The sequence below is a fragment of the Labrus mixtus genome, chromosome 10, assembly GCF_963584025.1.
Source record: "Labrus mixtus chromosome 10, fLabMix1.1, whole genome shotgun sequence".
NCBI lineage: Eukaryota > Metazoa > Chordata > Actinopteri > Labriformes > Labridae > Labrus > Labrus mixtus.
In genome coordinates, this window is record NC_083621.1 from 2995826 (window position 1) to 3023080 (window position 27255).

Here is a 27255-nt window from a genome sequence, read left to right on the forward strand (position 1 = left end):
TGGAGCAAAGTTTTAGGACACGCCCACCTGGAAGCTCAATCAAAAGTCCCTGTGACTGCAAACAGAGCTGGCCAATCAGAGGAAAGTGGTCACATGGGGAGGGGGGCTGAAATGAAGCGTTTCAGGCAGAGGCTGAAATGAGGGATTTTACTGACGCCAGTATCAGATAAATAAGGAGGTTTTTGAGTAACACATCTCATAATGCTACTCAACACGTGTCCCAGACTGACATCATTAAAGGTGACAGTGAGAATAATAGATCTTCTTTAAAGTTCTCTTAACCGAGGATGACCAAAATGTCCTTTTAATTCACTTGATTAACCTTCCTGACGTCTGACGCTCATTAACATGCAGAGAGGAGAATCTGTCCTTCCATCGAGGTGTGATTAAGATTTGATCCGGCCGCCTCGTCTGGTCTAACAGGGTGTTCTTGTCAAACTTATTAGGATGGAAATACGTGTGTGGTGTTTGTGTGTGAGTGTGTCAAACGAGAGAGAGCGAGAGCGAGAGAGAATGGGAAAGATAAAGAAATGGGAAATGATGAATGAAAACGACAGGGCAGAGCAGAACAATGTCTTCACGGTGCGATAAGCAGAGAGCAGAGAGCAGCGAGCAGACGGACGTGTTCCTCCGCTCGCTGTTATTGTAGCGTTAAGTCTCACGGAGGAAAAATGTAAATGTAAGAGCGAGTGTCTTTAGGCTTGCCGTGTCCTTTGGTAAAGGGCAGGAGGACTCAGGTTTAAAGGTGGAAAACAATGGGGGAAGAAATCTTTGGGCGGGCGGGGAGTCTTTTAACCTGCTGTCACGCAGGTTAAAGTAACTTACCCTGTGAACTGCTGCTTCACCCCTTTAGGGAGGTGTCACTCTTTTTCTTTTTGTCATGTTTGGTGTAGATTTATTGTTGTTGTTGTCGTTTGAGGTTTTTGATTTGGGTCGTGATTTTATCAAGATTTTGCCTCGTTTCCAGTTTGGGTTTTCTTTTGTATCGACCCCAGGAAGAAAAGTTTGTACTGTTTTTTAACTAGAAGAGATACTACATAAATAAATACAAATACAAAAGTATATAACACCATTAAAGGGATATTTCACCCATTTACATTAATCTTTGTATCATTAGAAACCTGGTAGTATTTTTGAATGGTCGTGCATCCCGCCCTCATTTTCCCCTGAGATGAGAAATCTTTGTATTTCTGAGTCTGTAAAGGAGCTTCCACTGGAAGCTGTTGCAGTTAGCAGAGTGAAACTACAACGCTAGTTCCTCATATTTTCGACCACTGAAGCTACAGACCAATCACAGATCAGTTGGTGGGAACTCACTCCCAGAATCGAAACTTAACGTCCGCCATATTGCTTTGAAGCTATGCTAACAGGCTCTATGGAGAAAGCTGATCATGGCGAAAAAATATAAATATAGCGGCGAGACAGCTGCTGCGGCCGCCGTGAGCCGTGAGCTCGGCCGCCACAAGCCCGGCAGCCGCGAGATATTTAGATTTTCGAGTAGTTTCCGAGTTATTAAGTCGTTCTTCCGACTTCAGTTTGTTCACGTGATTTCAGTTCAGGAAGTTGGAATTTTGTAACAACTGCACAAAAAAGCGTTGATGCTACGAAGAAGAAGAAAACATATTTTGCCCCCCAGGTGATGACGATTATGACGTCAAGTCGGGAAGTCGGGCACCTAATTCTTTTCTGAGTTTCCAACTTGAGCAGGTGTTCATTTGCATTTTACAACTCGTAAACTCGTTTTTCCGATGTGTCCGACACCACATGAATGCAGCATATACGTCAGCCCTGTGATTAACCAGCGACCAGTCCACAGTGTTCCCGCCTCTCGCCCAATGACAGCTGGGATCGGCTCCAGCCCCCAAACGGGACAAGCGTGATAGATTGTGATTCATAGATGTGTGACATGTGGCCCAGTACTCCTTTATGATCGTTGGGAGGCAGAATCATAACTGACATTGAGACTCGATTCAATTCCCAGCCCTACTGCTGAGTCCTAGCTTGTAGTTTTTCCTGCGGTGTGATTGGCTGTTTGATCTCTCCATATTTATGAATTTATTTTATGCATTGATTGAATTGTGACTGTGCACATCGGTCAAAAAATCAGCAAGATGAGCAAATGTTGAAATGCTGGAATTAGCATGAAAGCTACATTTCATTCGAAGTCTTATAAGGAAGGTACTTACAAAAACAAAATAAAATCATGTTAATTGTGTTTTTTTAACTAACAATTACTGATTCTCTGTTGCATTCTGTCAAAGTAAAATGTATTTTCTCGCCTGTCAACCCTTTGGATTTATAATTTCTGAACAATCAACGCCCCTGTCACCCCTTCAACATCTCAGTAAATCAACACTGACGCCTGGTGATTTTTACTTTACTTCAGTCCTGTCTCTCACTTTGTTGACTTCATTTCGAGCTTGATGCAGTTGAAACATTTCTTTATCCTGTCAGCGGTGCTTGTAGAGCAGCGTCGGTAACTGTCGACGGGGCTTTTGTGCTCCGGTAAGAACTTGTTCCCTGACGGTCTGCTCAAACAAAAGGTCTCTTCTGGACCAAAGCCAGCGCCTCTCAGCAGCTGTTGGCTTGTCACTTGCATTTTCAAAACCTGCAGAAATGATTTCATGCTTCAAAAGGTACAAGCTGTGAGACCAATATGACTCAATTATAATTTACTTCAGCGATACATTAGAGCCCATATAGATGATGCTCAATTAAACTAAACGTGTACGAGTAATGTCTGAATTCTGAACGCGCATTGTTTTACCTTATGTAGCGGACTCAACGACTGTATCCCTCAAATCGTTGTCACAAGTAGTGAACAACCAATGGTCACAAACCCAGCAATATATACCATCATGCATTGCGGTGCAAGGCTTTAACGAGCAAAGAGGGACGTTTGCCAGCTCTCATATGTGACAGACGGACGAGAGGAGTGACCAGCATGAACACAGACACACTCAGGGTTCATACTTGGGGGTATATTTGTCTGAAAGCTCGAGGCTGTTTTAATAAAGAGTAAAGGATTTATGAAGGAGTAACGGTTCATCTTTGATATCTGACACCACAGTCTGTATGCACAAATAAATGAGCTGTGACGAGCAAATATGTATCACTAAATATTAGTCTTTATTGTGAGAATACAATCAGTACAACATGAGTTATTAGTGATGTTGTGCAGTTATTTGTTATCCCTGGCTGTTGTTGCTGCATGCTGTAATTGTGCAACGGCTATTAACGTCATTACCAGTGGATTTCGTCAACTTTAGCGCCCCCTGTGGACAAACTGGTACACCGTATCTCTTTGCTGATCTTGAGCTGAACATGCTTAAAGGGATACTTCACCCGTTGAAACATGAATCTGTATTGACGTTGGGTCATATATGTAGTAGAAATGTGAAATAAATTTTTATGGTGCCTTCTTGGCCGAGAAAAGGCAGAAAGTGTCTTTTTGGCTCATGTGGATGAAAGACACCAAATTATATTATATTTATATTTTTCCCCCATCATCAGCTTCCTCCATAGAGCCTGTTAGCATAGCTTCCAAGCAATATGGCGGACGTTAAGTTTCAATTCTGGGAGTGAGTTCCCACCCACTGATCTATGATTGGTCTGTAGCTTCAGTGGTCGAAAATATGAGGAACTAGCGTTGTAGTTTCACCCCACTAACCGCAACAGCTTCCGGTGACGCAAAATTACGATGTTTGCGTCACTGGAAGCTCCTTTACAGACTCAGAAATACAAAGATTTCCCATCTCAGGGAAAAATGAGGACGGGATGCATGACCATTCAAAAATACTACCAGGTGTCTAATGATACAAAGATTAATGCAAATGGGTGAAGTATCCCTTTAAGTTGTGCCAGTTGTTTTGTGTGACAGTCACCTGGAAGCTACTATAACAGGCATTTAAGAAAACTAGAATAAATGTTCCTGTTAGGTCATATAGAGGCATCAAACATTATTCCTGTATGTTTTGCAACCAGCTAAAAACTCATCCTGGGCTTTAAAATGCAGATAAGAGCGATGTTTAGTACCAACAGAAACGAGTGACTGAAGTTCTGAGGGTTTTAGCATGAGCTCTCACTGAGAGAGTTTACTTGATTTCCAGCCATGTGCTGCCTGGTCTCCCTCCCCTCCCCTGTGTCTCTGTGATGTTTTCATCCGCATTAAAAGAAGCCTGCATGTCTCACCGTGTGAAGGCCTGTAATGCCACAGTCTGTGGGCGGATTCTTTGATCTGCCCCGTCTCCTGGGCTGCTTTGGGATGGATCAAGTGGAACCTACAGGGGACTGCAAACAGGACGGTTTTGCTGTTTTTAGTGAGGCTTTGGAGTGGATGCTTTATCCTGTCTTTGTGTTTTGGAAGGTATGTGTGGAGGTGATGCTATTCTCTCTTTGTTTTGTGTGTTGATTTTATTTTGTAGTTTCGGTCTATTGCCCCGCTGCTCTATTAAGAAACGGAAAGAAAAGGGGTACAATCCATCTTCAACTTGCGGGGTTATTGCTACAGATATCAGACAAAGGGAACAATAACAGCAAAGGTGGAAGAAATGACTTCAGAGCCACAGAAATTGTTTCCATGAATAAGATTAGGAAAGTGTTTACAATAGCTGCAGGATAAAAGTGCAAATAAAAACTATCCAGGAAATGAATAACTGTCTTCTGTTAGTTGAAGCTTATTGGAACTAACAATGAGAAATAACAACTTGACATTATAGGTGACAAAAAAAGAGGACACAAAAAGTAAAAACACAACAAAGTAAGAACGTCATTTTGGAGCGATGACAAGAAGACACAGTTCCAGTTTCTGTGTTTTCTTCTAGTGTGAGTCTGTGACGATTTTTGTCGCCTGCTTTCACCATGTGAAGTCTGTCTTTGATCTGGTCTCATGGGTCTGTTAGGGATGGATTCAGAGGATGCTAAAGGAAGGTCAGGGTTCCCAAACAGGGCAGTTTCTCACCTACACATCTATGCTGCAGAGCAAAACAGCGTCTCTGTGCGTTGGTGCTGTTGCGTATTTAATTGAGCCATTACGCAGTGAAATAAAAGACAGGTATCACATTCATAAAGACTAACACTGTCTGCTGCAATGTTAAAGATCCAATCTGTAAGATATCTACTGAATTAAATGATAAAGTGAGCTTACTATATGATCAGACGTTAAGGAAACATGCTATGTTGAAGTGCTGGCTTCTCTGACAACAATGCAGCAGCCAGTATGTTCTCCTTCTAACTTTAGATTCTGCTCCTGAATGATCTGGATTTGTTTGGACCAGAGAAGGTAGGCGCTTTTAAGTCACCCCCACACGGCTGTTTTGGACGCCCCTCGGTTTTGTCAGATATGAGAGCAGTTATCAGGTCAAACCAACAGGTGTTGCAGCGATGGAAGCGGGTAAGAGAAGTGGTTCAGATAGAAGTGATTGTACCCGACCTAAAAAGCCTCTGCATGTTTCTAATAAGCTCCACGAGCAGAAACGTGCTCAAACTAGGATCAATATTGGAGATGCTTTTGAAAAATGGAGAGAGGTTAGAACACAGAAAGGTTTACAGACCCATGCAGAGCTGGATAAACACTGAAGCTTCAGAGTCCACCACATGGTGACCTGAGTGAGCATGGACTCTAGAGAGGAGGAGGGGGAGACAGCTCTCTATGATGTTTAGAATTTGGACTGCAGTACCCGTTGTAAACACCAGGTGTCAGAGTTACCTTTTTGCTCCTTTAATTAACTGTATTCAGAACACCTGGCCGAGGTGAAATGATACACGTTGTGAAAAGTCCGATCGATGTTGTACTCCATGTCAGCACTCACTGAATGTCTCTTGTCCAATCAGACTCCTCCGTCAGAACTAACTGTTGCGTAACCTGTTACATTGCACCTGTCTTGTCAGTTTAGAGGTTTTATGTTTGACTCTTTTTTTTTTTTTTTTCTAACACCAGCTTAAAAAACGCTGTCTGTTCCTGGCTTATAAACTACAGTAACAGATGAAAAGTGTTTCTTGAGATGGCAGCAGATGCCCATGCTAGCTCAGCTGTCAATCAAAGACATGTACCTGCTCGCCCACTCAGAGGGTTGGAGGCTAAATAAGCTCTCTGGTGCACATCCAAGCAGTCAGCTTGTTTTCTGAAACGGCAAAAAAAAATGAGTTTCATAATATTTCCTACTGTATCTGTAGTTATATCTCACCGTCTTGCAGACATTGTTTGGTTTAATTAGTCTCCTTGACCTCTTAAAGCTATAGAGAGCAAGTATGATCATCCAGACAAACAAGGAGAGGGATGTTAGGTAATTGTTTTGCTGTGAGCACTGGGAATATAAATATACATTTCCTGTTGTGGTTTTGAAGTAAGAGAAGAAAGAGGCGACATTTTGTGAAAAAGCTGGACACGGCATTACTCCATATATCAGTAAAGAAACATGTTTTTTATTTGTTTCTGTAAAAGTTGGGGGAACTGACCCTCCATGCAGCATTTAGCAGTTTTTATTTTATTGTTTTGGACTTCCACGTCTTGCAGTTGAGTCAGCAGAAACTGCCACAATGCAGCGAGGAAGGCACTTAATCCCCAAGATTTTGTTGAAGTAATTGTCTCCTCACACACTACGAGATAAGGTCAAATCCCTTAAGAGTAAAACCCAATTCAGTGCGGGGGGTGACCACAAGGACAGCCAAGTACGTCTAAACAATAAAATGAAAAAAAAAATGACACAGCCAATTAGAAGAGGAAAACAAGAAGAGTAGTTTGAAATGAAAAGGCAGAGAGGGTAGACTTCAGCCAGCGGTGTGTGTCCACTAAAGCTGGGTCAGCACCCGAGCCCTCTGGCAGGTGAGCTCACTGTGTGTGACAGGTCTCTGACAGAGAGGGCAAACAAACAGACCAGTACATACACATGCTCGGGCCGAGGTATATTCTGCCGCCTACACACTACAGGCAGACAGAGGTTGGAATGATGCAGAAGGGAAGATGCCAACTATCCCAAACTTTCAACACTCGGGACGCTTTGAAACATTTAGGGTTTGGTGTTGAGACCGTCTATACAGAACATGTAGCAGTCAGGTCCAGAAACAGACATTTCAAACTGACCCAGGATGTAGAAAATAGCCCTCACATCTCAAAACAGCTCCCCCCCTCCCCCCTGCTGTGATCAAACAGCAGGAGAAACACTGGGAAAAGAGGACAGCTGCATACATTACCAGACATTTTCTGATTCCTACATTTGCCCTCGAGAAGATGTCAGAGCACAAACATTACCTCAAATAAAATACATTTAAATCCCTCTTATCTCTGCCTACATTAATGGGATTTAGCAGTAGGCACAGGGATTATCAGATGTGTATCATATTGTTTCGAATTGCAGCCCAGTTACATTTTCTGCTCTCTTACAAATGCAGTTTCTTTTTCTCAGATATAGCAAGGAAGTTTAACGTGAATAAAGGTACACATTCTAACTTTACTCATTAGGCTGTATCTCATTTTGTATTCATGACACCTCAACAGGGGGAAATCTTTATCTCCACCCACCTGTATCAATTATATTAAGCCTTAAAGTCACAGGGCATGGTTGAGTGATAGTATGTACCATGCAGGTTGATACTCTACGTGCATTTTCCTTTCTAGTCATGCAAAAACTCCCTGCTATTCGGATATAACTGCGTCACAATCCAGCGTTTCGTCAACACAACAAGTTCTCTTTTGTGTTGCTCCTGCACAGCACGCAGCGCTCCTTGTGACGGGGTTGATTGTCAAAAAATAGTCTGATTTGCATGAAAATCCCCGGCATTGAGGAAGAGACATCAAATCCTTTGAAAGCGCACAGCTGCAATCTCAACCTTACTTTTTCATGCTCGTTTTGTTTGTGAGAAACAGAGTCCTCAGGAAGGTCAAAAACACTGTCGGCTGTCTTTTGAAGCATTAGCTTTTTTAGTTAAGTAATCTTCTTTTTCTACAGGACTTTTCCCTGGCACGAACACAAAGTGTGTAATTTCTGACAAAGACACAAAATCAAAAAAGTGTTTTAAACATGCAGCTGCAGCAAAGTAGATGAACAAATGAATGTGGCATTCTTGGAAAATCGCTAAACGGTTCCCTCTGCAAATCATGCGACAGTTCCCCGATATGAAACCAAGAGACGGCTTCAAGCCTCTAAATAAGCCCGTATAACCTCTTACCTATAGGCTCTCTTCTCCCAGCACTGGAGAGCTGCAGCCCTCCCCTGGCAGCCCTGCAGCGTTCTGACCCCTTGGAAGGCTTCCATAGAGGGCTGGCCAATCAGCAGAAAGTGGGAAACGAAGGGAAACAAAGCTGAAACGAACCCTTCCAAAAAGAGGCTGAATTTAGAGTTTTTAACAGATGCCAGTATCAGATAAATAAGGAGGTTTTTGAGCTGCTAAACATGTAAAGGGATGTGGATGGAGTAAGGGATGTAGAAAAGGGGATAAACGGAGTCAGCGGCAAATGGAGATGGGGAGCTGATAAATTTCCTTGGGTTGTTTCAAGTGTCTAAGAGCAAATATTTCAAGGTGTTGGGAACTTTTCATTGAATAGGACAACTCCTGTTGCATCCTTAATTCCTCTAAGATAAAAGAAAGGAGAAAATAAATGGTGGTTGAAGAGGAATGATGTAGAGAAAAATGGAGACTAACAGGTGCTGTATGGACTGTGAGTGCTATGTACAAGAAAACCTTTAGATTCAGTTCGTCTGTGATATAAAAGCATCTTGAACAGGGACCATCACACACGGGATCGTATTGTCTCTCTCTCTGAGTCGATCCTGATTCCTCCTCGGCAAACACTGAGTGTCTGGTTGCCATGGCAGCAGCTCTCCGAGATGCTGGATGAAGCAGTGTTTTCATAGATGTTGCTAATTTCACTGTGGCAGGCTGCTGCAGGATCATTAGAAACAGCAGAACAGCAGGTCCAAAGTCTGCGCCGCTATTCCCACTAAAAGGTCAGCACACACACACAATATGTTTTATTACAGCTGAAAGACTGAGTGTGAACAAAGGAGCGGTGTGAGTGTCATGTATTGGTTTCGGACTTTGCAGAATCAATATCTATGATCAGACAGCTGCTTGATATTGAGTCAGAAATCTGGACATCGCTCATGAGGACATTATCTTGCATGAGTGTTTGTGTCTGCTGGAGAAGTTTTCATGTGCATGACTCAACAGGGAACAACAACACAATTTTCAGCGATTTGCATGGAGTCTGGCCAAACTGGAATTTAATTTCTGCACTACAGAGTAACATAGAAAGTCAAGGGCAAAACACGGCTTGCAGCTGGTGATGCAGACTGCAACGGGCAACACGTATGACTCAACAGGAAGTTGCAGAAACCGAGTCATTCATGTAGTTCTGTGTCTCGATGCTGTGATTTCTTGGGAATCCATGAGAAATTATTGTTCAAACCTCCATTAAAAAAAAAAGCATCTTTCTTTTCTCTCCTGCAGACAGTCCTGCCAAAGCATGAATTTCTTACTTTTTACAATTCTGCAACATGATGTTGTTAATGCAGCAAACGTCTGAACAGTTAATTGCGTTAATATCACAAAAATGTATCTTGAATGGTAAATGGACTTGAGCTTGTTTATTTCTTTTCTAGTCTTCTGACTACTCGAAGCACTTTTACACCGCAGGTCAAACCTACACGTTCACACACTGATGGAGGAGGCTGCTGTGTAAAGAGTCCATCAGAAGTAACTAATCCCAGTCATACACATTCATACGCCTCAAACGAAGCAGGAGAATTGCTTGGGGTTAAGTGTCTTACCCAAGTACACATCGGTCATGTTGCAGGAGCTTGGGATCGAACCCCCGACCTTCCAGTTGAGAGACGACCCACTCTACCACTGAGCCACAGCCGCCTCTAACTACTGTGTTCGCAGTACTGTAGTATATGAATATGTTGGTCTGTAGACCTGAAGGGCAACACACCTTAAGGAACAATTCAAGTCCTTAACTTATAAAGTTAAGAAAGTTTTCCTGGCTTCATTAGAAGATATCTACATATAGTTTATATGTATTCAATCAAGAGTCTGAATGCCCTTTTATTGATTAAAGGAGCTTGTTAATCAGTTGTTATGAAGACATTTTATCACCTATACCCCGTGTTTGTGGGTAAGATGCTGATAGAGAATTTTTTTTAAAAGACTAGAAAACCAACATTCTGTTAAAATAAAACTTTCAGTTTGGCTGGATTTGTTTTTTTCTTTACCTAAATTTGAGACATGCCTTATACCTTATGTATTACCTGTATTTTTAAGTCTACTTGGGGATCTGTTCGTATCTTTATCTGATGAAAAACCTGGGTTGGTTTAAGTCTGTTTGAGATCATAATAGCGACTTTGGTTTATCACCATTACAAGTGCAGGTTGCTTCCATTCAGCCCAGTTTTGCACGCTTTTAAAAATATAATTTCAGCTTCCTTAAAGTACGTTTTGTTACTTTTCTTTTTAAGGTACCATATAAGCTGATTTTTCTTCTGTATTGTATTAAAGCTTCTTCCGAGCACCCGAAACTCTGGATCGTACACCGATGAAAGTTAACGGCGTTTGTATCGGTAACACTTTACAACTTCAACATCACAGGAGTTATTTACTTTAAACTTCAAAAGCTTTTCCCAGGATGATACCTCTACTTTAAAGCCAGTGTAGCCCTGATTAGGACGCCTTAATTGACTTTGATGTGTAAAGTAGAGCCGCTGTTGATGTAATTAAGAATATCGATTCAAAATCCACAGGAGAAATACCGGAGAGGACAGTACATGGTTTAGTTAGTGCGACTGGATGTAGCTACTCTAGTCAGTCAATTCCCTGCACAGACAAGCTGCTCATGCTCTACATCGAGCATCAGGAAGTGGGTAGAACACGACAAGAGGAGGAGCAGAAATGACAATTGGACCACGAGAGCAGCCGCACAATGATGGCACACTGTGCCTTTATCAGACTTGATTATTGTGAAAACCTCCATCCTCCATCCAAAGCCATCAGAAAGCCTTCAGGAAACAGGTCAGCGAACAAAGGGAGACAGAGAAGGGGAGCAAGAGAGACACGGAAAACGAGGAAGTGAGGAGGAGGAGGAGGAGGAGGAGGAGGACGAGGAGGATCAGAAGTTGATAAGAACTGAGCTGCACTGTTCTTCTAGAAACCAGCTGCTGGAAGAGCTGCTCAAAGGGACAGAGAAACATTTCCCAGAGTGCCTCGCTGGGCCATACTGACACCTCCAAGAAGTCTTCTCGATCTGTCAGTCAACTGCATGACTAAGAGCTGTTTCCCTGGCAACAGCAAACTTACCAATATACCAATCTTACCAATAGATAAACTACACATGAAGTTTACAGATTCAAGGTTTTTGTCAAAAAAAATTAATAAGGCTGGTGTTGACCTGACTCATGTGATCCTTTTATTGAGTTGCTGGTACCAAATATTGATATATTAATAAGAAAAAACATGGTGCTCACACTGATTTAACCCCACATGTGAGTCACCATGTCACTACTTCCTGACTCTACACAGTGAAACGTATGACATGCATGATGAGGGTGACGTGAACTGAAGTTAATTGGACAATAAATAAGTTGTCAGCGAGATATAAGAAGAAGAAAAAGACAACACAGATGGGCCATGTATCCTATCCTATCCTATGTTTTGTATCGTTTTATCTAGGGGTGCACAGATGCATCGGTTCAACATCGGTATCGGCCAATATCTGCCCTGCTGACAGACATCGCCAAATAACGTGGCCTGTAGCCGATGTTTTTTTGTTGCGCCAATTCAATTTAATGACATCTAGTAGACCTAACTACTGATTCAGAGAAGAGATTATTTTATTGGTCAGATGAAGCCACCTGATCTGTTTTCATTGTCCAACAGGAGAGAAAGTGTTGCATTGTGGGAGTCTGACACCCAAAAGAAGTCATGTAACAAACATCGGTATCGGCAATCGGGAATCAGCAAAGTTGTTATTTGAAACATTGGACTCGGTATCAGCCCTGATTTTCCCAATCGTTGCCTCTCTAGTCGTATCATATTGTGATATAAACGTTATCATGGACCACGTATTGTATTGTGTCATGCCGTATCATATCGTCTCTTATCGTATTGGATCGTGCGTTACCCTGCGATTCCCATCCCTACTCCTCAGTTTGTTTCCTTTCTTCACTTGCTTTTAAAATCACCTCCACACGACACAAACTGATGATCTGAGGAGCAAACATTTTCTTGCAGTGTGAAAAAAAGGGAACATGGCTGAAATATGTTACCGTGGCAACAGTGTACAGAGGGAAAGAGAGCAGATCAGCGGCTGGAGACAAAGCTCTTACATGTTACAAAACAGCGCCCACGCTCCTCATACCTCAGAGCTTATTGATAAATATTTAGCTTTCTTCAAGTGTTAGAGGATGCTCCAGCCTGCTGAATGATATCAGGTCTTTGGGAAAAAAAGAGAAAGATTTAACTAAAGAAATCCTTTGGGAAATGTGTGAAGAGGAATCTAGCTGAGGGCTGAACAGCGTTTTAATTGAGATGAGGAGAAAAGATGAAAGTCTGTAAATTGTTCTCGTGTCATTTCTTCAAGTTAAGAACGTCTTTGTCCCTTTTCTCTTCCTGAGGTTGTTATTTTAAGGAAGGAAATACTGAAGAAGAAAAAATAACACATAGAAACCACTTTGAGGTGTCCTTGCTTTACCTACAGCAGGGCAGGACCGACAGGAGGAATTTAAAAAGGTCCAAAAACTGTGGAGAGCACCGAGGAGAGCTTAAACATGATGTTCTAGAAATGATTGAAAGGCAGAGGCAGACTGACGATATCTGAGGGACAGGGGGGGAAAAAGGCAGCAAAGTTTTTTTTTTTTTACCACAAGGGAGGACATCCTTAAGGGCCCTGGACCTCGTTTTATCTATTTTGATGGGAAACAGAAGTCTTTTTTTCACATTGAGATTTAATGCAGGGCAGTACCGTAGCTCCACTTTCAGTTTGCCTTTTTGCTACTACAGTGATCCCCGCAACAGAAGCCGAGTCGGGTTCCCGGCTCGACTTCACCCTCTACTGAAGGTGCATGAAGAGTGAACTGCTTGAAGAGGTCAAATAGCTCCAGCAACACTTACAGTTTAAAGATCAACTTAAATAGACAGGCAGGTTTTGACTTGCGCCCCTCTTTACCCCAAATTTCCACATAGTCCGTGAAAAATGGTCTGTCAGCGCCACGGTTTTGCTCTGTCGGACAACGCACGCCATGCACCGCTGGATCCGTTTCTGAAACGTGGGCGCAGCCATGATCAGCTGTACACACATCACAGGAGAACTACAAGATCACGCGGGAATAAAGGAGGATGATTTGTTGTCCATATATTGTGTTTTATTTTGAAATTGACGTACGGCGCTGACGTACCGCAGTATTTGGAAATTGGGGGTTAGGGTCCTCAATGAACTCCGCAACTACTTAAAATTGATCTCCCAGTGTGTGATTATGAAGTAGGAGCGCCGTTCCAACCTGCTGGCCCCTGGAGGAGGAGGGGGTAGGGAGTAGCAGAGAGACTCCACCTCCACGTCATCTCTTTTTATTGTTTTTATTGAGAGCCCCCTGGTGGCCGATATTACACTCTGTGCGTTTAAACTTTGTACTGCGGTTCTCATCGTGTTTCTAAGCAGCCGTCAATAAATGATGTATTTTGCATGCTTGACTGTTAACCTTAACATTGTTTTTATCTGTATGAAGCACACCTGAAACATCAGGTAGCCGTGTTTTGGAGCAGTCATATGAGTTGTTTGGGAAGGCAGTGACAAACTCAAGTCTCCCCCAGTTTCTCGTAGATATACAAGGTCACAGTATTTCTGTGCAGGAACTATATATCATCAGTGTTGGCATTAAGCTGCCTGCCAGCTGGTGACAGATCAGTTTTACATAAAATCCCCAAAGTCCAGAGGCCGTTTCTCCGTGGTGAGAACAGGAGTGTCGGAGAGGGTGCGATATCTAACAGGCAGCTCTGTTAGCTGTGACTGGACTGCAGATGATCATCACCACCACAGTGACGTGTGTGTGTGTGTGTGTTAATCTGATTCATCATTTTGCAGATGCAATGCTCTTCTATTAGATATCTTACCACTGTTTATTTTACAAACGAGTCCCTGATCACTGCATTTAATATTAGATTGTTTAACATGTATTTAGCTTGTTACAATTAATGATTTATTGCCACTTTCTGTTTTCACTAACATGGCTGCCAGAGATTCACAAAGCACGGGGTCACGAGGTTGAAATGCTGTCAGGAGTTTTGAGACATTATTTTAATATTTCTAAATGTGCGAGCATATTGATGAATTGACAGTAGGCCAGCATGATATGACAAACTGATGATACAATTTTTCAATATTGCGATGATATAAAAATATGAAATATGAATATGAAATGATATGAATGCTGATGAATACACAAAACTAAACCGAATATTTGAGCTGTAACTCATAACTTCACAGAATATCTGTGTTTGCAGCAAGTCCCTTCTACAAACAAAAAAAAATAGTTTTCCTCGACTAAATTGGCACTTATTAATCTGAGAGCAGCTCATAGGTAGCTTTAGCTTCATCTGACTGGATCAAGTAAAGGCATGAACATTAAACACAGGCCTTCATACAACTGGTTAAATGTTCACATGCTGAGTGAGAGAGCATTGATTGACTACAATCAAAGTGGGCTTTTTAATTGAATGCGATTAATTCTGACTTTTAAGATGTGTTTATTGTGAAGGCTCATATCGCGATAACGATAGAATTAAGGTTAATTGAGCAGCCTTACAGTATGTAAATTTGGCAACAAGGGGGCTCGCAATCAAAACAATAACAAACCAAAAGATGACGTTGAGGCTGGCGGGGAATCATGGGAGTGGTTCTCTCTGCTACTCCACACCCAACCCCCGACCTGAGGACGAGAATATGTTTACAGACGAGCTAATGTATCCGAGTATAATCTACATGACGCTTTATAATTGTATTGTGATCAAACTTTGGTTTGCACGTCTGAGATCAAACTGAGTTCACTCGCAGACTTAAAATTGTTTGTGTAACTAAAAACCTAATACATCGTCCTCACCGTCTTAAAAAGTTTCGCTCTGATGCGAGGCTTATTAGACATCAGCTGAATGAGGATGTTTGTTATCATCAGTAAATTTATGCAGGTTTAATCTTTGATCAGTGACAGAGCAGTGGTGTAAACAGTGGAGGAGATGCCTTCAGTGGCACAGTGGTGAAAAGGAGGTCAGCTAATTGGGACGGCTAAATATAATTCACAGGGAGCACCTTCTCCTCTGAAGGTGACGCTCAGTGCCAGAGTCACCGCTGCGATAAATTTAACACAAAGTGATAATGAGGTGATCAGGACCTTCTGATCACAAGGAGGGTTCTGATTAGGGCTCATTTGTCTGTGGTCGAAATAAGGCTGCAAAAAAAAAAAACCTTGGAAGATTTTACAACAAAACATCGTCCATTACTGAGCCAAAGTTTAGACAATTAACCTAATTACCAGTGCCACAAAGTTTGCAACAGATGTGTTAAATACTTGATTCTGATTGGCCAACTATGCATAGCGACGGTCTACTACCCCTCGATAGATCACCGTTGTTAAGGAAACATCCCGTAACTAAGAAAAGTTCAGATATCAAAGACTCTGGAGGACTAACGGTCATCATATAAATCCTTGATGAGCAATCCTGTTAATTTGATGTTTACTTTGGGAAAAGGACAAAGGAGAGGATGTCCTGACTTCATAATCGGGGGCTCCAGATAGCTTAGCGGTTATGACGTGCGCTATGTAGCCTACAGGGGGTGTAGTAATCGACGCAGCGACCGTGGGTTCCATCCATGACTGCATGTCGTCCCTCACTCTCACCTCCCAACGTTTCCTGTCTCTCTTCAGCTGTCCAATAAATACACCAGTTAATGGATGAAACAATTAAAATGCTTCAAGAGGAGCTTGGAGAACAACCAGCTGTGCGTCCACAAAAACGCCAAAAACAGACACAAGTGTAGTAAAAACGACAATGTTGGGATTACAAGTCCCTCAGGCCGACAGCGTTTTTATCTCATTTGAACAGGCGAGAACTGAATTTTTCCTCATATTTTTATCTTTTCGTAACAGAAAAACATAGCGTAACACAACGTGGTCCATAACCCAGCTTACAGACCCCACAGTGAGCAATAATAAGACGTGTTTCAACATTTTGCTCATGGTGCCTAATTAGAGTAACCTCATCAACACTGGGGGAAAAAAAAAAGATTTTCCTAGTCGCTTGTTTTTTTTTTTTTCTGTTTGAAGGGAGATTTCTGAGGGCACATTCTCCCTGGTTACTTTGAGACGCAGCCAGATGTGACGAAGGCTTAATGACTTTTCCCACCATCCTCACTGTTTCTGAAAGTTACTGTTTTTAGCTGACATTTTTTTTTACCTTAATTAAAGATTTCTAACGCCTCACACAAAAATCTCCAGGTCCTCGTTTTCCTGCCAAAACCTGCCTGAACAGCAGCTGCCTTGAGAAAAGAAACGGGTAATGCATCGCTTTAAGATGTTGAATGAACATGCTTAGTAACATGTTGTCATACTGTAACACTCCAGCTGCAGCACAGTCATACAGATATTCAGTCTTTAAGCATGAGCTCAGAGAGTTTTAATCCTGAGCAAACAGAAGAGAACTCTACAGCTCTATTAGCTTCAAGGCCCGGCATCTAATATAAAAAGTGCTATATTGTATTTATTCTGTTTTTGTGATGCTGTTCAGAAAGGACGTTTCCCCCTAAGAACAAAAGTGAGCTTTGTCAGACACGAAGAGTTTTATACCCAATCATTGTCATGCTCAGCAGCAAGAACTATGACATAAAGCTACAAGAAGGAGACATTAATTCAGCTGATATATGACACATTATTCTAAATAATAAAGGGGGAAGTAATGCTGGAGAATCAAGGCAGCTGAGGACTTAAATTGTCTCCAAGAAATCTGAATAGGACAGAGCACCAATAAAGATATTCATTACTATTATTATGTACTCATTGAAACCAATGCAACAAATACGATATCAGTCCTGTAATGCAGAAATCCATATAATAAGTCTTATTATTATTTTTGCCCTGGGCTGATCACAAGACGATGTCATTTAGTGTTTATGACTTTGGTTAGCTTCTTCCTGCAGCAGAAAACATAACGGGAAGTGGGAAGCATTGCCATGGTAACAACAAGCTCAACAATTCAGAGACGTCGCTGTGACACTCTATGATCGTGGGTAGTGTAGTTCTCTTCCCTGATATCGTGAATAAACCATGTCTTTCTAAAAACGAGGTTGATATCAAATGATTGAGCATAAACCAGCGTTTCACACTCAGGTAGCTCGTGGTCAGTCTACCTTGGAGGGTTATGACATAATGGCTAGTAATCAATTACGCTATGGAGAAAATAAAAGGGGTTTTTACTTCTGGAACCACACTGTTGAACTCTATTATGTTGTGCTGGTGATGTGACGCTTTAATGTCCGTTTGAAGATAAATTAATATTCTATAACAGGGCACGATTGATATAGGAGTTTTGGGGCTGATACCGATATTTGAGGCCGATACCAATATACCCGCCGATATCTTTTTTAGATCTAGTTCAGATATAGATACAAATTTATTGTGTTGATCTATCAAATGCAGTTATCAAACACTAGTTAAAAAGATTTTAAGACAAGATTTTTTTAGCAGATACCGATAATCATGTGATATGCTGACATCGGCCTAGATTATCGGCTGGCTGATTGATCGGTCGGGCTCTTAACTTACAATGTTTTTATTGGTTTATGAAAGAGTTTGTGTCTTAAGTTTCAATCTACAACATAAATACAAACTACAAATGTGTAAGAAAAACTATGGTGGTGTGAAAACAACAATGTGTTTCTCTCTTTAATGGAGTGTGTGATGGCCAAATTTCACCTCCTACATATAGTAACATTTACAGAAAACACCCACAAACACATGTTTTTATAGTAACAGAGAGCAGATGAAAGATCTTAGTGTGTGTTTAATTATACATGTGCATAATCACCTCGTGCATATGCATATTTACTATAGAATGACCCCAGGGATGAGTGCATTGAAGAGCGATCACATGTGGCTCAGTGGTAGAGTCGGTTGTCTCTCAATCTGAGGGTTTAGGGGGGTTTGATGCCCAGATCCTGTAGTCACATGTTGAAGTGTTCCCGCGGGCAAGACACTGAACCCCAAGTTGCTCCTGCTGCTATGCCAGCCATTTGTGAATGTGGGAATGTGACAGCTTTGAGTCAGCAGACTAGAAAAGTGTGATACAAGTCCAAGTCCACTTACCATCAACCTTTTGTATCTTTCTTTATAGCCAACGAGAAAGCAAGAACTTATGTGATCTTGTTGGACCTCATATTCCCTTCATCACTTTTGGTCCGACAGATTTACAGACATTTCCTCTCTTCAGTTGCTTCTTGATACTGGTTGGGACGATTGGTTTCTTCCCCATCGTTTTCAGGCTGCGTTCAGTCAAGTCAGCAGTTATGAACAGATACTTTGCCCTCGCTCGCTGAACGTGTAACTCGACCTCTTTTTTCTGAGGAATGTTTCATTATCCTCACCTAATTGTACGGGGATAATTTCCCCATAAGACTGTGGCAGTTAACCGACGACAGACACTTTGGGTTCTATTAGCTCCAATAAGACAAAAGTGAAATTAGATTAGTGAGTTCTGATCTCTCTGTGACCACATCTCCAGCCACTGTCGTCTGCTAAAAAGATTAGAAACACTGCTGCTGACTGACGGAGGTGATCAGACAGCTGTTAATGGTTTGTCCTGGACGACTGTGATGTACATTTATTTGGTCTTAAAGGGGACGTATTATGAAAAATCCACTTTTACAGTGTTTTTGAACATATATTTGGGTAACCTGATTGTCCAAAGACCCACAAAATGTGAAATAAATCCATCCAGTCCTTTGTTTTCTCCCCTTGTGATGTCACAGTGGGATTCTGGTTAAATAAAATCCCCTCCCCTCCCCTGGTATCTCCAACCATGGACTACACCCCAGCCGAAAAAAAATACTTTCGGGTAGGTCCGCCATTTTTATTCTCACTAGTGAAGGAGTGATGTCTACCGGGAAAATTCAGGGGGGGCTCATTGCATTTAAAGAGACACACACACCAAAATGGAGCGTTCTGAGAGAGCTGGTTTATACAGAGTCACAAACCTCCTCTGGTGCTTGATTCATGTTATATTTTGACCAAAGCACAGCACAGATGTTTCATTTAGACCACAGGGGACTGTTTGAAAATGTAGAAAAGGGAGATAATATGTCCTCTTTAAAAATTTAAGAAGCACAGGAACACGGCTGAAATGGCTTAAAGCTGGCCTTACCCCGGCATATTTCCGGCCCATGTTGAGCTCTGTGAGTGTTTGTTTTTTAGACTCTGAGGGGGAAAAAGGCAGTGGAGGTTGAGGTAGCCCTGAGGATGGAGCTTTTGATTCTGGGGGTGAATGGTTGAAAAAACTCTTGGATAAGATGAAAATCTGCTTCTGAAGTGAATAAGTAACACTCTCACTGCTGTGCAAAATATAGCTTGGTGCACTCAAGAGTAGCTGTCGGACTACTCTGCAACATTTCGGCCCACTTGCCAAGGGGTGGTTGATTTAGAAAAGTAACTGCCAAGTATTGATTTAACTGCAGCAATTAATTATCAGTGATTACTTTGCATTAGGAACCACTCATCCCCTTGAAATGTGCCTGCTTGTGCTTTAAATTCTCACCCACAGTAGTTACTAAAAAGTGTACTTTAGGGTGTGTGTTTACTCTGAGACACCACTATGATATATAGACAATAGTCAATTTCTTTTTAGTGTTACATTATGATCTTTGCTTTTGGTTGTTTCATCATAAATGTCAATGGAACATTACAGTAACTTGTTGACAGCTGTACATTTGCTCTTGGGATACTGCTGATGCACCATGGAAATACAAAAAACACTTAAGTATCAGTTAATATGGAAGAGATATTTAAGCTTTAGGTTATGGCCAAGTGTGTCTAGGGCATGAAGTATTTAACATCACTTTGGTGATGAACATCTTCTAAATACTACAATTCCCATGAGTCAAAGAAAGGTGGTCAATCAGAGCTGAAGTTTATTCAAGACGTTACACCATTGTAGTAACCTCTTCCACACACGGCTTGTACATTTGAACAAAGAATGTTCCACGGCAAATTATTTCCTAGCTGGTCGAACAGAATTTAAAGTCAGACTAACTGACTAGTCATAAGGTAAGCAAACAGCCGGAATTGAGCACACTAGCATTGCCAGCTTTCAGTCCTCCTTACACGTTAACATCCACAATCCTAGCCTGAATGCGATGGCCGATATGCCAGTTCAACCTTACACATCTGTCATGAACTGGTAAGTGACAAAGGAAGGGTATCACACATGAAACAAGGTTTAAAGGAAGTTAATTTATTATCAAACAATCATAATTATGTAAATCAGTCAAATCAGTCATGAATGCAATGTATGGATGAGTGTAGTGTCGTAAAGTGCAAACAAAAGCAAACCAGCTGGTGGAGGCCTGGGAGAAAGAGAGGAGAGAGACACGTTAGAGTGGAAGCCACTTATAAGCAGAGTCCTGATGGACTCAGGTGTACCCAGTGGGACTAATGGCCTCCCTGACTCCGCCTACTGTCTAACAAGCCAGGAAGCCAAACAAATTCAGACAGAGGGAAGGGCGTCACACAGCCTACATACATTTTTATCTCAATTTTCTTAATCAAAATACTGCCTAACTGCTTTATTACTACGAGATGCTATCGGTCCACTGTGCTTGTTTACAACCGGGTAGTAGAGCCAGGAGAGCAGGCCCATTAACCGGAGCTTCTGACAGTCTATGGACACAGCCTCAGCTAGAGGCAGGTTGATACGTAGCAGCTTGAGCTTAACATTTGACTGGCATTGAGGGCCAACATATACAAATATTAAATTCAAACCAGGCAGCAGAGATGATCATCTTCTGAACTGGTTTTTATACCACAGTCCATTTCGGGTCTTTGGTGTGCTCTACTGCAATTATCCCAGCTTACCAAATGTCTGTGCAAAAATGTAGTTGAAGGAACTAAGGCTGCCCCAAATAACTCCTCCAATGTCACAGCTCTTTTTGGAGAACAGAGGAACTTTGTTTGATTTAAGTTTGCATGGTGAAAGCGAGTCTGTCTTTTTCAGCAGGGACAAAGTTTGAGACGAAAGACCCGAGCGCTGCAGCCTGCCTGATTCATTCGCTGGAGTAAAAACTTTAATGAGCTGCTGGTAATTTGGACCCAAACTTTGCTAATGAAGCCGCTCTGTGCTTAACAGTACAAGAAAGCGGCTGTAAAGAGCACTCACTATGTGTGAAACATTTAAGCAGGAACTGAATAAATCTTTCCCAAAAAGCCTCTCTTAACAGAGAGGCTGAAGAGCAAAGCCTGAATCTGAGACTGCTCACTACCATTTCCTCTTTCTCATTTTTCTAAGACCACAGCAGTGTCTCTTTCTGCTCCCCAGCATGCAACATTTCATCAATGAAAGCTTCTACAGGCGGTGCAGAAGTGGCAGGATGCCTACAGTACTTAGACCATGCTTGCTAATATCTGATGTATGGACTTCCAGATCCCTTTGTCAGCAAGAAATTCCCGTTATATTGTGTAAAAAGGAAATGACTCATTAGTTAAATTACACTGGAGGACACGCAAGTCCAAGTCAATAAGCCTGATTAACTCACATTTGATCGATACACATTTACAAGCTACATGCCAATCCGCTGACAGTGTTTGAGAAACAGCCTGCAACCTCAGGGATTACTGAGACGTTCATGTTTACCTCCTGCCCACAGCGCCCTTCTCTCTCTGCGCTCTGTGCATAATGACAGGGAGACGCCAGAAAAAGGTACGCTTCTGTACGTACCTGAGCATTGAGCATGAATTATTGAACAAAGGGGATTCTGCAGAGTCAACAACATGTGGATGAAATACAAATAATCTCATGTGAACTCACAAAGTCATCAAAAACATTGGTTTACTTGCCATTAAAGGATCCTAACAAAGGCAATCATTTAGTTTTAAAGGCATCCAAAGCATGTGTGAAAGAGAATACACATCTTCAAAAAGGCAGCCGGCTTTCACTTCTAACTTATTTAATAACACGGCTTGTTCTGTAGACCAATACTTTACAATGTAATGCTGTAAGGATCCCTCAAGCAGCACCTCTGGCAGCCTCTAGCTCAAGTGTTTCAGTGAAGTCATGTTATGGTTAGGTTTAGGAGACAGGTGATGGTTAAGGGACAGCACAGTCCGGTACTGGCTGGTCGTCAGGTGATGGTTGGGACGGCACAGTCCGATGGTGGTGGCTGGGCGTTGGGTGATGGTTGGGATAGCACAGTCCGTTGGGGGTGGCAGGGCGTTGGGTGATGGTTGGGATAGCACAGTCCGATGGGAGTGGCAGGGCGTTGGGTGATGGTTGGGATAACACAGTCCGATGGGGGTGGCAGGGCGTTGGGTGATGGTTGGGATGGCACAGTCCGTTGGGGTTGGCAGGGCGTTGGGTGATGGTTGGGATGGCACAGTCCATTGGGAGTGGCAGGGCATTGGGTGATGGTTGGGATGGCACAGTCCGTTGGGGGTGGCAGGGCGTTGGGTGATGGTTGGGATGGCACAGTCCGTTGGGGTTGGCAGGGCGTTGGGTGATGGTTGGGATGGCACAGTCCGTTGGGGGTGGCAGGGCGTTGGGTGATGGTTGGGATGGCACAGTCCATTGGGGGTGGCAGGGCGTTGGGTGATGGTTGGGATGGCACAGTCCATTGGGAGTGGCAGGGCGTTGGGTGATGGTTGGGATGGCACAGTCCGTTGGGGTGGCAGGGCGTTGGGTGATGGTTGGGATGGCACAGTCAGTTGGGGGTGGCAGGGCGTTGGGTGATGGTTGGGATGGCACAGTCAGTTGGGGTTGGCAGGGCGTTGGGTGATGGTTGGGATGGCACAGTCCATTGGGGGTGGCAGGGCGTTGGGTGATGGTTGGGATGGCACAGTCAGTTGGGGGTGGCAGGGCGTTGGGTGATGGTTGGGATGGCACAGTCAGTTGGGGTTGGCAGGGCGTTGGGTGATGGTTGGGATGGCACAGTCCATTGGGAGTGGCAGGGCGTTGGGTGATGGTTGGGATGGCACAGTCCGTTGGGGGTGGCAGGGCGTTGGGTGATGGTTGGGATGGCACAGTCCATTGGGGTTGGCAGGGTGTTGGGTGATGGTTAAGGGACGACACAGTCCGGTTCTGGCTGGTCGTCAGGTGATGGTTGGGATAGCACAGTCCGATGGGAGTGGCAGGGCGTTGGGTGATGGTTGGGATGGCACAGTCCATTGGGAGTGGCAGGGCATTGGGTGATGGTTGGGATGGCACAGTCCATTGGGGGTGGCAGGGCGTTGGGTGATGGTTGGGATGGCACAGTCCATTGGGAGTGGCAGGGCGTTGGGTGATGGTTGGGATGGCACAGTCCGGTACTGGCTGGTCATCGGGGACGTCGAGTGGTAGTAGTGCCAGATCACCTCCCTGAAGGTTGGGGGAGCTCGGTCTACTCGAGAGCCTGGCTTCTGCTGCTAGGACAAGGTCTACTGGGCTTCTGGCACGGTAAAGGGGAGGGGGGGTCCAGGCCATCCTCACCAACAATCCCGAGGAACATACAGGATGTATGCATGGGCAGAACAAACACTAATCTTTCAACCAAGAGACAGATGACTCAAATGGCTTCAAAACTACTGGGGAGGACTTTTAGCTGATTCTGAATCAGACTGAAATTAATCCTGACCATCAGCCAGATGATTGATACTTTCTATGTTGTCATTTTTAACACGTTGAATCACTGCTGCAGGATAAGTGTCAGATGAAATCGATTACAACACGCTGCTGAGACAGCACCCTGCTTCTTTCTTTTACATTGTCTACCCAATAGATTCCCAGTGAGTGATGCATTTGACTTTAAAAAGACAACAGGACCTGACGTCAGGTACAGGTAACTTCTTTAAATTAATAAGACACTACATACCAACTCAAGCAGCGCAGGTGTTCTTGCATTCAATGCTTTTCTCTCATTTCTTATACTGTATGACAGTTTGGTCACAAGCTTCACCCTCTAGAATCAGAAACCTCTCATCACTATACAACCAGGCCCTGAAAATAATGGACAAAAAACCTGTCCGGTCGCATCACTGTCACATTCTGAAAAAAAACACAATTTACTCAGTTTTGAGAGCTTGTTTTTAAATGTATCAACAATCTGGCCCCTGAACCTCTCTGCAGACAGGACAGAAACAGGGTAACAAGAAGCACTGTGAATGGAAACTGTAGCACCTGAAATTAAATTAATTAAAGAAAATTCAAAGTTCTCTCGTTCAAAGCAGCAGTAGCCCACATCCGGCGATTTTGCCAACAACTGTGTATATTATATTGCACATGACAGTTGCAGAGGTTTTTTAAGGACATGCAACATTGTGACATTATATCTATGGATCTGCAGAATAGATCTCCTTTAACATTTTGTATTAAAGGTAGTTGTCAGAGTGATATGAGCTGGTGTTTTTTTCCCCAATGAATGTGTCCCTCGACCAGATAAAACTGTCAATAGCTGTTGCTTTATCAGTGCTCTGTGGTGTGTATGCCCTGCTCTCATAGGAGGAGTCAACATTACAGGAGGCACCAGTACAGCATATACTGGTGCAGCACACGTGAATATCCCATATGAAGTGTTAATGTCAAGTTTTGGTGAATACTTGACTCATATTTAACGTATTCCCAGTGTATCAAAAAGTCATGAGGCCACTCATTAAAGTTTAACACAGTGACTGGCATACAGTGGATCTATCATGGTTCAACACAAGCACTCCCCTGGCACAACTTATGGAAAGCTCTCCATTAATCCACCACAAGAGAAACTGGAAGAGCCGTCCCTGAATGCTCGTATGTAGCTCTAATGTACAATAAAGGATCACAGTAACAGTATATAAACACTGTCAGGAGTTACAGCAAGGAGCCGTGAAATAAATGTCACAAGAGTTTGTTTCAAAATAGAGAAATGTGATTGTTCTGACAAAAAGGATCCCCCTGTTACACACGCTAACAAGCCCCTTTCGTCTGCTTCAGTCTGTTCACAGTTCTCAAGAGGAGTGTACGCCATCTTCGGCTTCTACGACAAGAAGTCGGTGAACACCATCACGTCCTTCTGCGGGACGCTCCACGTCTCCTTCATCACGCCCAGCTTCCCTCTGGACGGGACTCAACAGTTCATCATCCAGATGAGACCCGATATCAAGGGGCCTCTGCTCAGCCTCATCGAGTACTACAAGTGGGACAAGTTTGCCTACCTGTACGACAGTGATCGCGGTAAGTTGAGGACACTTTCTTTCTTTTTTTGTGCTTTGGAAAAGCTTCTCTCCACGTCTGATTCCCTGCCGCTCCTAATGCAGCCATCATTAAATCACAAAAACACAGCAGCTGTTGTTGCCTCTTGATGTGTTTCCACTGGAAATTGGATTGGGGAAAAGCGTGACAGACTTTAATGAAATACATACGAGGCTACAGCTACATATTACACACAGGAAATTATTTCTGAACAGATTTAAAAAATAACAGGTTTTCTTCATGCAATCACAGATTGTGCTTAAGCTGCTTCAGCCAGTACAAACCCGTAAAAAATATGCAAAACACGTTGCATGCAGGTAGCACAGCACAGGTAATTCTAGGTAAAGGTCATTTTGGTTCTTCTGTCACATGCAATCAAGTAGTGCACCTGCTGTGTTTGAGAGTCTGTTTTATGTAATGCCAAGAGGAATGGAGACAGTCGGAGTACGCTACGGCATACAGTGGAGGCAATGTGCCCTGCAGATGTGGACGTTCTTGCTTCATCTACATAAATGAGTCATTGGTTTGCATAATGAGGTCATGATATGAGCTCACAGTTTTTAGAAGTACTTATTACCACTACAACTTCACAGCTGAACCCACATGTCCATTACAATAGCAGAAGGGTAATCCACAATTGAATGGGTGATTGCAGTTAGTTGCTGAATATGACTGTCTGACTGCGGTTAAGGTCTGAAATTCACTCCAAATCCTGTTAATTGCATACTTTTTTGTGCCTTTAGGCGCACCGTAGTTAAGACAGTGCAGCGTCTCTCTGTAGTCCCAGTGATTGGGACCACAAGTCCACACTGTGCCTTTGAATGTCTCATTTCATTTTTGCTCTCGGACAGACATGATTATGAATCTACAATAATATCCACCTTGTTACAACAAACGATTTACTGTTTTATTGCTGTCCTATTTATCAGTTAGTTTTCAACACTCTCCATATTGGACAAAAACGTTGGTGACGTTGTGCAATGTGGAAAGTGTGCAGGAGTTTGCATGCAAACCTTTGGTAATTAAAACCAAAAACATAACCAAACATTTGGTGCCTAGGAATTCAATTTTTTTGCAGCCGCGATATCGCATCAGGTTTTGAGGTTGTTTGATTTTTATTAGCCGTAGATCTAAATGTAAAATTCAGGTATCGTGACAACCTTACAACAAACATCTTGGTTTGAATAACAAAATATTATTCTTAGGCCCCGTGTCCACCTAGCGTTTTTTCCCAGGCAGAAAAGCGCTGGCTGGGAATTTTCAATTTGGGTGAAGTCGCTGGCGCTCAGAAAAAAACGCTAGTTGCACCCTTACCCATCTGGTGTAAGCAAAGCCCTTAGTGGGATACATGGGAGGTTTCTCTCCTCAGCTATATAATTTTATCTGATATCAAAAATGTTGCTTTTTGTTTTTTTAAATGAGGGTTTTCTAAGGATTCACTTCATGCTCCTCTCAGCTCTGCACTGCTTCACTCTAACTCTTCACATCTGGGAGCTGCCCGGTCTGTACTGTCAGCCTCTGGGTAGATTGTGCTCTTTAGAAATCCAAACTCGTAGTCACACAAAAGACACACACACACTTACACACTCTCACACCCGGCTGGATAGTAGATAAAAACTGGTGATTATCTGGACACAAGCTCTAACTCAATGTCAAGCATCACCAACCTCCTGATCCATCAGCCCGTTAGACGAATCAATCCCCCCTGATGAGTCAGAGATGCTTTTTAATAGTGTCTCCAAATGGAAGCGATAACGCTAATTACTTATCAGTCTGCACATTTAAGTTAATAAAAAAGAGTCTGTGTCGTCTACACTTTGT

At 42.8% G+C, this 27255-nt stretch overlaps 1 protein-coding gene across 5 annotated transcripts in view; it reads left to right on the top strand.

Moving 5' to 3' along the window:
* The window catches only part of gria2b (glutamate receptor, ionotropic, AMPA 2b), a 61757-nt gene that overhangs the window by 8323 nt on the left and 26179 nt on the right, over nt 1-27255 (top strand). For all 5 annotated transcript variants that reach the window (XM_061047586.1, XM_061047582.1, XM_061047583.1 and 2 more), the window contains exon 3: nt 25177-25416. In XM_061047586.1, coding sequence (XP_060903569.1) covers nt 25177-25416 — 240 coding nt within the window. The remainder of the gene's footprint in view (nt 1-25176; nt 25417-27255) is intronic.